Source organism: Oncorhynchus masou, chromosome 20, assembly GCF_036934945.1.
Source record: "Oncorhynchus masou masou isolate Uvic2021 chromosome 20, UVic_Omas_1.1, whole genome shotgun sequence".
NCBI classification, from domain to species: domain Eukaryota; kingdom Metazoa; phylum Chordata; class Actinopteri; order Salmoniformes; family Salmonidae; genus Oncorhynchus; species Oncorhynchus masou.
Window position 1 is genome coordinate 389,143 of NC_088231.1, and position 10,858 is coordinate 400,000.

General features: G+C 41.1%; 1 protein-coding gene across 1 annotated transcript in view; it reads left to right on the forward strand.

The window, feature by feature from the left end:
* The window catches only part of LOC135506648 (microsomal triglyceride transfer protein-like), a 43,243-nt gene that overhangs the window by 20,691 nt on the left and 11,694 nt on the right, over nucleotides 1-10,858 (forward strand). Inside the window, exons 12-15 of the mRNA XM_064925965.1 lie at nucleotides 1,348-1,445; nucleotides 1,665-1,786; nucleotides 4,967-5,194; nucleotides 5,522-5,646. Coding sequence (XP_064782037.1) covers nucleotides 1,348-1,445; nucleotides 1,665-1,786; nucleotides 4,967-5,194; nucleotides 5,522-5,646 — 573 coding nt within the window. The remainder of the gene's footprint in view (nucleotides 1-1,347; nucleotides 1,446-1,664; nucleotides 1,787-4,966; nucleotides 5,195-5,521; nucleotides 5,647-10,858) is intronic.

The following is a 10,858-nucleotide window of genomic DNA, read 5'->3' on the forward strand; positions in this document are numbered from 1 at the left end:
GTGGAAACAGCATGCTTTGGGGCTGTATTTCTGCAAAGGGACCTGGACGACTGATCCGTGTAAAGGAAAGAATGAACGGGGCCATGTATCGCGAGATTTTGAGCGAAAACCTCCTTCCATCAGCAAGGGCATTGAAGATGAAACGTGGCTGGGTCTTTCAGCATGACAATGATCCCAAACACACTGCCCGGGCAACGAAGGAGTGGCTTCGTAAGAAGCATTTCAAGGTCCTGGATTGGCCTAGCCAGTCTCCAGATCTCAACCCCATAGAAAATCTTTGGAGGGAGTTGAAAGTCCGTGTTGCCCATTAACAGCCCCAAAACATCACTGCTCTAGAGCAGATCTGCATGGAGGAATGGGCCAAAATACCAGCAACAGTGTGTGAAAACCTTGTGAAGACTTACAGAAAACGTTTGACCTCTGCCATTGCCAACAAAGGGTATATTAGAAAGTATTGAGATAGACTTTTGTTATTGACCAAATACTTATTTTCCACCATAATTTGCAAATAAATTCATTAAAAATCCTACAATGTGTTTTTCTGGATTTTTTTTCAAATTTTGTCTGTCATAGTTGAAGTGTACCTATGATGACAATTACAGGCCTCATCTTTTTAAGTGGGAGAACTTGCACAATTGGTGGTTGACTAAATACTTTTTTGCCCCACTGTATCTACAGTACTAAATCCATGTATAGTGTGTTTGTGTATGCGTGTTTGTGTGCCAATGTTTGTGTTGCTTATTGTTGTCTTGTGTATTGAAGTAGTCAAAGTTTAGTATTTGGTCCCATATTCCTAGCACAAATGGTCCACCAGCCAACATTACACAACTGTGATGGACATTGGAGTCAACATGACCAGTATTTGGTCCCATATTCCTAGCACACAATGATTGCATCAAGCTTGTGACTCTACAAACATGTTGGATACATTTGCTGGATGTTTCATATTATTTTGTGCCCAACGTATTTTGTCATTTTGAAGTCATTTTAAATAAGAATACAATATGTTTCTAAACACTTCTACGTTAATGTAGATTCTAACGTGATTACGCATAATCTTGAATGAATCGTGAATAATGATGAGTGCGTTATTTATGGACGCACAAATATCATACCCCAAAGACATAACCGCTCACCATTACAATAAAAGGGGCGGTTAGCATTTTTGGGAGGTATGATATTTATGCCTCTAACTTTCTCAGTCATCATTATAGTTCATTCAGAATTATCTGTAATCATGCTAGCATCCACATTAATTTAGAAGTATTATATTCTTATTTACAATAAAAGTGACTCCGAAATGGCATTATTTACCATTTCATTTCTATTGGTCGCTACAATTTCCAGCAAAATTCTACGGCAAGCCATGAAGGACATGATCTCCCACAACTATGACCGCTTCTCCAAGGTTGGGTCATCCTCTGCTTTCTCTGGCTTCATGGCACGTAAGTGGCCCCCTCCACCTTTCTCCTGTTCAATATAAATGAAAAACTAAGGATTTTTTTGTACATTTTTAAAGAATAATCAATACAGCTATGTGATATAATCATATATGGATCAAGTTCATAGTCTTGTTGATTAGTCATTGCTGCCATGATACACAGTCACAGGTTCCATTTTATGTACTGTATAATTATGTTTATAACTAAATCAACTTCATGCAGGTACCGCTGATGCCACTACCACCTACAGTCTGGACATTCTGTACTCTGGCTCTGGGGTCCTCAGGAGGAGCAACATGAACATCTACGGAGCCAGTAATGGCGCCCTGCTACATGGCCTCCAGGTAATGAGAATGAATTGGTGAATTGATAATGAAGAAATTATTATATTTACAGTGCCTTCATAAAGTATTCCAGGGTTCTCACAAGGTGTTTGAGGTGCTTAAAGTACTTGAGTTTGGCACTCTGAAATTCAAGTACTGGATTACCTTAAATCAGACATTTTCTCAAGTTTGTAGAGAAGAGAACAGGAAATATCAAATATGTTAATATGAGATATGATCTAATTTCCATGCAGACTGGTTGCCAGGCGAGCTCACTCATTCCACCCACACTGTCGCCAGGCAGCTACAGAACTGATTGATTAGGCGCAGCAAAGGTCAATTGGATAGCTAAAATGCCGGGCAAATGTTGCTATTATAAAGAATAATTCTTCCTGGCAAGATATTGATGTTTATGAATGGGGTTTGCCAGACCCAACCAGGTGGAGGGTAAACACCATTTACGTACCTTGTTTATTTGTGAAATGGCATTTACGCACATTTTTATTCAGTTAATTATCGTTTACCCATTTATTATTGCGTTCCCAGCATTGATCGATGCTCAGGAGGCTTCTTGATCTGAGTGCTAATCATGCCTACCTCTGCGAACGAGTGGAATCAGGAGTAATTCATGTATGCTCGTTATGTTTGCCTTTTCCCCCGGAATTGGCTTGTTGGCAGCGCATTAATTCACTCCTCTGTCCAACGGGAAACTCCGCCCAGGACATAGAAAGGTGAAACAAACTAGCTCACCAGAGATCTACAGTAGCAAGTGGCAGAGAGACGCCATTGACAGTCAGAATTTTCTAACCATCCCTCGTCTCCTGCCGTGTCAACAGATATCCCCCAAACAAAAACCCCCTGACACTTGGAGAATGAGTGTACAACTGGTAAATAGTCACAGATATTACAGTCAACTAGGTATCTCAAGGGCGGGCTATTCACCAGGTATCTAACGATAACTATACTGAACAAAAATATCAACTCAACATGTAACAATTTTCAACAATTTTACAGTTCATATAAGGAAATCAGTCAATTGAAATACGTCTGTTAGGCTCTCATCTATGGATTTCACATGACTGCGCAGGTGCCCAGCCATGGGTGGGCCAGGGAGGGCTTAGGCCCACCCACTGGGGAGCCAATCAGAATACTTTTTTCCCCACAAAAGGGCTTTATTACAGACAGAAATACTCCCCAGTTTCATCAGCTGTCCGGGTGGCTGGTCTTAGACTATCCCGCAGGTGAAGAAGCCGGATATGGAGATCTCTTGACTTTTTCCGCATTTTGTTGTTACAAAGTGGGATTAAAATGAATTTAATAAATTTTTTACCCCCTTTTTTCTCCCAAATTTTGTGGTATCCAATTGGTAGTAGTTAGTCTTGTCTCATCGTTGTAACTCCCATACAGACTCGGGAGAGGCTAAGGTCGAGAGCCATGCGTCCTCCAAAACACAACCTAACCAAGCCGCACTGCTTTTTGACACAATGCCCATCCGACCCGGAAGCCTGCCGGCCAAACCCTCCCTAACCCGGATGAAGCTGGGCCAATTGTGTGCCGCCCCATGGGCCTCCCAGTCACGGCTGGTTGTGACAGAGCCTGGGCTCAAACCCAGAATCTCGCCACCCGGGAGGCCTAATTGTAATTTTTTGTCAATGATCTACAAAAGACTGTCAAAGTGGGGGGAAGGGGGATTCTAACATTTGTAAATAAAGAAATAATATGAAAAATAAAACACTAATATATCTTTATTAGATAAGTATTCAACCCCCTGAGTCAGTACACATTAGAATCACCTTTGGCAGTGATTACAGCTGTGGGTCTTTCTGGATAAGTCTCGAAGAGCTTTCCACACCTGGATTGTACAACATTTTCCAATTTATTATTTTCAAAATTCATATTGGTTGTTGATCATTGCTTAGACAACCATTTTCAGCTCTTGCCATTAGATTTTGAAGCAGATTTAAGTCCAAACGTAACTTAGCCACTCAGGAACATTCACTATCTTTTTGGTAAGCAACTCCATTGGAGATTTGACCTTTTTTAAGTGTTTTAGGTTATTGTCCTGCTGAAAGGTGAATTCCATCTTCCAGTGTCTGGTGGAAAGGTTTCCCCCTCAAACCAGGTTTCCCTCTAGGAAAATGCTGTGTCTGACATTTTTTATTATTTTTGAATAGAAATATTCCAAAACATGCATCCTGTATGCAACAAGGCACTAACGTAATACTGCAAAAAAACTGGAAAAAAAGAATACACTTTTTTGGCCTAACTGCAAAGCCTTAATGTATGGGGAAAACAAAACACATCACTGAGTAACTGCCTCATTTTCAAGCATGGTGGTGGCTGCATCATGGTATGGTTATGCTTGACATCGGCAAATACTGTGAGGGTTTTTAGGATAAAAAGAAAAGCGATGGTGCTAAGGACAGGCAAAATCCTAGAGGAAAATCTGCTTCAGTCTGCTTTACACCAAACACTGCAAGAGGAATTTATCTTTCAAAAGGACAATAACCTACAACACAAGGCCAAATCTACATTGGAGTTGCTTACCAAGAAGACAGTGAATGTTCCTGAGTGGCCAAGCTACAGTTTTGACTTGAATCTGCTTGAAAATCTATGGCAAGACTTGAACATTGCTGTCAAGCCATGATCCCCAACATCTTGACAGAGTTTGAATACTTTTAAAAAGAATAATGGGCAAATATTGGTGTGCAATGCTCTTAGAGACTCACAGCTGTCATCGCTGCCAAAGGAGTGATTCTAACATGTATTGACTCAGAGGTGAATACTTATCTAATGAACATAAGTGTTTTATGTTCAAATAATTTGTAAAAAAATTTTTTTATTTCTTTCACTTTGACATTGGAGTATTTTCTGTAGATCATTGGTAAAAAAAAGAAACCTTTATAACACAATAAAATGTGAAGAAATCCAAAGGGGGTGAATACTTATGATACCCACTGTACATCTAATCATGTAGAAGAGCAGAAGCTAAGATTTTGCACGCTCTTAGGTTAAGTTTGCCGTAGGTACAGCTTATTTTATTGGAGAACATGCTAAACTGATCCAAGATCAGTATTTTGGTGGCAACTTCACCTAATAAGAATGACTTGCTTTACTCAACTAAGGAAGATGAACCAACCAACAGTGCCGACTTGTTGACAGTTAGGATCTGACTGCCATATTTGATCTCTCGCTGTCCAGGTGGCAATTGAGGCCCAAGGCATGGAGTCCCTGATCGCGGCCAAGCCGGACGAAGGCGAGGAGGACCTGGAGTCCTTCGCTGGGATGTCGGCTCTGCTTTTCGACGTCCAGCTGCGGCCTGTGACCTTCTTCAAGGGCTACAGTGACCTCATGTCCAAGATGTTCTCCATGTCCGGCGAGCCCATGAACGTGGTAAAGGGCCTGATCCTGCTCACTGACCACTCTCAGGTTGGCACCCTTAAATCAATTAATCAACCAATCAGTTAATCGATCAATCAAACTTTATTTAAAGTGTATTTTTTTAATGACACCACACAAATAAAATGTTCTACTGTAACATATAAAGGCGCTGATATCTCAAACATTTTTAACAATTTTCTTCATAAAGACTATATTAAACTATTATAGGTGTTGGTATCCGCTTAGGCCACATTTTAGTTGTCAGTGCCTTCTTCAGCCACTTGGTTTCAAACCATTCTGACACTAGTACTCACTGGCCCGGACGGGCAAGCAGCTATTGTGATTCTACTCCTGTTTTCTCATTCTCCCTTTCAGGTCATCCAGCTTCAGTCTGGGATGAAGGCCAATGCCGAGTTCCAGGGTGGCTTGGCCATCGACATCTCAGGAGGCATGGAGGTCAGCCTGTGGTACAGGGAGTCAAAGACCAGTGTCAACAACAGGTAGGGAACCTGGGTTCAATAGTGATGGGCAGGATGATAACAAACACTTTTTCTATTTGATCATTCTTCTCATATGTTGCCTGATTGTACTCAGTCATGCTTATCATTGGATAGTTTTTAATAATCATTGCACGATAATGACAAAAGGTTTTTGGTGGGCTCAGATTAGAGAAATAGTCCAATTCAATCCAATGTGTGTTATAGAACAACTGAATTTTAAAGGTAAGTTATGCTTAAGCCGACATGCTCAACATTTACAAACTCAATTCGTAGGGTTGATCTAAAAATGACGACTGATTCATTTCATACACTGATTCATAATACATGTTCGCAAATGGTGATGTGACTATTCTTGTCTCATCAGATATATGTGAAGGTGACATTTCATTCAGCTCTAGATTAGAGTAGTTGACTGATTGATGCTTCCTGTTAATGCAAACACAATAGCCATTTCAACCAGAGAATATCAATCAATCAAATGTATTTATGAAGCCATTTTTACATCAGGAAATGTCACAAAGTGCTGTACAGAAACCCAGCCTAAAACCACAAACAGCAGGTAATGCATATGAAGAATAACGGTGGCTAGGAAAAACTCCCTATAAAGGCCAGAACCGAGGGAGAAACCTAGAGAGGAACCAGGCTCTGAGGGGTTGCCAGTCCTCTTCTGGCTGTGCCGGGTGGAGATTATAGCAGTATATGGCCAAGATGTTCAAATGTTCATAGATGACCAGCAGGGTCAGATAATAATAATCAGTGGTTGTAGAGGGTGCAACAGGACAGCACCTCAGGAGTAAATGTCAGTTGGCTTTTCATAGCCGACCATTCAGCAGTAGAGAGAGAGTCCAAAACAGCAGGTCCGGGACAAGGTAGCACATCCAGTGAACAGGTCAGGGTTCCATAGCCGCAGGCAGAACAGTTGAAACTAGCCAGGAGGAGAGGAGAGAGGGAATACATGAATTCACACAGGACACCGGATGAGACAGGAGAAATACTCCAGATATAAGACTGATCCTAGCCTCCCGACACAAACTATTGCAGCATAAATACTGGAGGCTGAGAGAGAGAGCAGTCGGGAGACACTGTGGCCCTGTCTGACGATACTCCTGGACAGGGCCAAACAGGCAGGATATAATCCCACCCACTTTGCCAAAGCACAGCCCCCACACCACTAGAGGGATATCTTCAACCACCAACCTACTACCCTGAGACAAGGCCGTGTATAGCCCACGAAGATCTCAGCCATGGCATGAACGCGAGGGGGGCGCCAACCCGGACAAGAAGATCACATCAGTAACTCAACCCACTCAAGTGATTCATGGAAGTGCACCAGTAAGCCAGTGACTCAGCCCCCATAATAGGGTTTGAGGCAGAGAATCCCAGTGGAGAGAGGGGAACCGGCCAGGCAGAGACAGCAAGAGTGGTTCGTCGCTCCAGTGCCTTTCTGTTCACCTTCACACCCCTGGGCCAGACTACACTCAATCATAGTACCTACTGAAGAGATGAATCTTCAATAAACACTTAAAGTCGAGACCAAGTCTACGTCTCTCACATGGATAGGCAGACCATTCCATAAAAATGGAGCTCTATATGAGAAAGCCCTGCCTCTAGCTGTTTGCTTAGAAATTCTAGGACAGTAAGGAGGTCTGCGTCTTGTGACCGTAGCATACGTGTAGGTATGTACGGCAGGACAAATTGGTAAGTTAGTTAGGAGCAAGCCCATGTAATGCTTTGTAGGTTAGCAGTAAAATCTTGAAATCAGCCCTAGCTTTAACAGGAAGCCAGTGTAGAGAAGCTAGCACTGGAGTAATTCGATCACATTTTCCGCCGTGTTTAGCACTAACTGAAGTTTATTTAGTGCTTTATCCGGGTAGCCAGAAAGTAGAGCATTGCAGTAGTCTAACCTAGAAGTGACAAAAGCATGGATACATTTTTCTGCATCATTTTTGGACAGAAAGTTTTTGATTTTTGCAATGTTACGAAAATGGAAAAAAGCTGTCCTTGAAATATTCTTTGTAAGTCAAAAGAGAGATCTGAGTCCAGAGTAACGCCGAGGTCCTTCAGTTTTATTTGAGACGAATGTACAACCATCAAGATTAATTGTCAGCATTTCTGTTTTGTCTAAGTTTTTGTCTAAGTCTGAAACAGGCTTCCAGGGAGGAGAATTTGGGGGCTTCACCATGTTTCATCAAAATGTATAGCTGTGTATCGTCCGCATAGCAGTGAAAGTTAACATTTGAGAGGAATGGGAGATTCGATATAGACTGATAGTTTTTAAATATTTTCTGGGTCAAGGTTTGGCTTTTTCAAGAGAGGCTTTATTACTGCCACTTTTTGTTTGGTACACATCCGGTGGATAGGGAAGCGCTTTTTATGTTCAAAATAGGAGAAGGCCAAGTTCAGGAAGCTGCTCTTTCAGTAGTTGGAATAGGGTCCAGTATGCAGCTTGAAGGTTTAGAGGCCAAGAGATATAGGATTCAAAAACTTGAGGGTCTCCCTTGATCTTAGGTCCTGGCAATGTTTTGCAGACTCAGGACAACTAAGCTTTGGAGAAATACGCTTATTTAAGAGGAGTCTGTAATTTGCTTTCTAATGATCATGATCTGTGGCAGTGAGTAGGTCCGGAGACATGTTGGACAAAACCCACTGAGTCGATGGCCTTTTGGAGTGGGTCTGTGGACTTTCCCATGAAATTTGCTATCGTAAATGTTAGGAACACCTCTGCCTTTGCGGGATGCGTGGGTGATATGGTCACTAGTGTAACCAGGAGGTGAGGCCTCATTTAAGACAGTAAATTCATCATGCTTAAGCACCCCTCCAGCTAGGATGGAGTTTGTCACTCCTCAGCAGGCCAGGCTTGGTCCTGTTTGAGGGTGAGTCCCAGAAAGAGGGCCAAATATCTACAAATTCTATCTTTTGGGAGGGGCAGAAAACAGTTTTCAACCAGCGATTGAGTTGTGAGACTGCTGTAGAGCTCATCACTCGCCCTAACTGATCAAGTAGATAAATATGTGACATCCAGTAATAAAATGGAGATGGAATTGTTAGAATCTAGGTGGGTGCTTTACAGTTCCAAGGCTTTACAGGAATCAGGGACCATATTCATAAAGGGCCGGATTTTAGTAAATATACACCTTTTCCTTCGCACGCCTTTCCTACTCACTTCTCAGAAGTTGGTATTCAGACTTACCTGGTGTGTAACAGGCTTTGTAGGCTTGGTTCCCTTTTGTGCGCCGAATCAATTTGAACACTCCCGCTGGCCAACAGATTTTATCTTGGAGTTTTCATTTAATAGGGTTTTCAGCACATTTATCTAAAGCCATCCCTTTAAATTTGGTGTACCTTTTTTCTCGACAGACTCAGTAGAATATATGGCGAGATCGGTTCAGAGTATTAGGGATCAATGAAAGAAAACCATGTAAATACACTCATAATCGTGTCCTTTTCTGCACCAATTGGTTGATGAAAGAAATACTCTGATCTTGTATATCACTTAGGGTTAGGAAAGTATTTATGAATAACACACAAAAAATGGTTTGGAGAGTCTGTTACGCACAAAATATATTGGTGATTCATCCTGAAAGTTGGTATATTCAATTGTTAAATCCCTGAAATATTGGAAGGTGAGAAAAGTGTACAATTGGGGTTGAACAGTAGTTGTAAAAATCTGCCCTAATAATTCTCACTAATCATGGAACTGTGATGAAGATGGTCCAGTCATCGTGAGCCAAGCTCCAGGTTTTAACTGCTGGTCTGCGTTCCAGAATGATTCAAATAGGCTACATGTCCCAAATTATTGCACAACTTGTAATATGTTAGCTTAATATATTTATTTAACTTTATTTAACTAGGCAAGTCAGTTAAGAACAAATTCTTATTTATGTATATGATCCACTATTGCCAGCGGTCCTCAAGAACAGCTAATGTGACACAGAAAAGATGGGTAAACTAACGATGTAATGTAATGATACAAAATGTAAGAAAACGAACACAAAAGTCAGTGACCGTTATAAATGTATGTAGGTATAACTGATGGTGGCTACCGATAGTGGCTAATATTTTACACAATACAAATTGTAAAAAATACAGTGAAAGGTATATTATAATTGAAACATTCTTGAAATCATAAATCAACTCAGGTTTGGCACTATATTGTCATTTGCTCATGGCTACAGAAGCCTATAGCTAGGTCTCCAAATTTCATCCCAAGTTTAAGGCCAGCATTTCATCAACTTCACTGTGGAAAAGGTGATATGTTGATATGCTTCAGTTTTCTGCCATATGGCTGGTTTTGCATTTGTCTCCAGAGTTCATAAGGTATAATATATCTAAAATAATTGTAATTTATATTTACAATCCACTTATCCAAATGGTTTACTCATTTACCTAGCCCTTATCAATAGCTCTTAACAATTTTTGTAAATTACATTGCATGGACAATGGTGTTAATTCTTTCTGAAAAAATAAATTAATGTTCCACATGGAACCGACAGATTCCTCAACCTTATACATCATTTTATCGCGTATAAAGGTGGTGGAATTATGAGGGAGTAAAGGTCAGAATACAGTGTAGACACACCTCCGCCACACTTTCATTTCTTTGATCTAAACCCCAAACGAATAACGGGTGAATAGCATGCTATTCTAATGCTAATCCTCATTTAAAGGTTGGAACACTCATAGAGAGGAAAGTGCATGAAAGGGAATTAGGTTCCATTTACACACGCTTAACTCTGGTCGGAATTCCCCCAAAGCATCTCCGACTAGGATCAGGTCTCCCCTGTCCATCTTATTCAAAAAGGCAAAACTGATCATAGATCAGCAATCGAGACATTTAATTCCAGTGCTTGAATCACCTATTTGAGCCTAATGGTCTTGTCTCGACAATGTCAAGTTGTTTTGTCTAGTGAAAATGATGTTACCCAAGATCTGATTTGGTTGGTCTGATCTTAGTGCCATTGGGATTGTTCCTTCAAATATACTAGTTGAAGAAATTACATTTGCTCGATTCATGACTTCCTAAACGAGGAACACTGATCCAGATACTGTAGATAGACTTCTGCTGCTTTCATGGTCTTTGTTTTGCAATGGCATTTTAGGTGGCATTCTGTGTTGGGTCAAAGTCAACGAGGGGAATGGCAGAGGCAGGTGTATGGATCAGGGGCAGTTGTAATGTACCTCCTCTCCTCTGATAATAGACCAGCAGGCTATC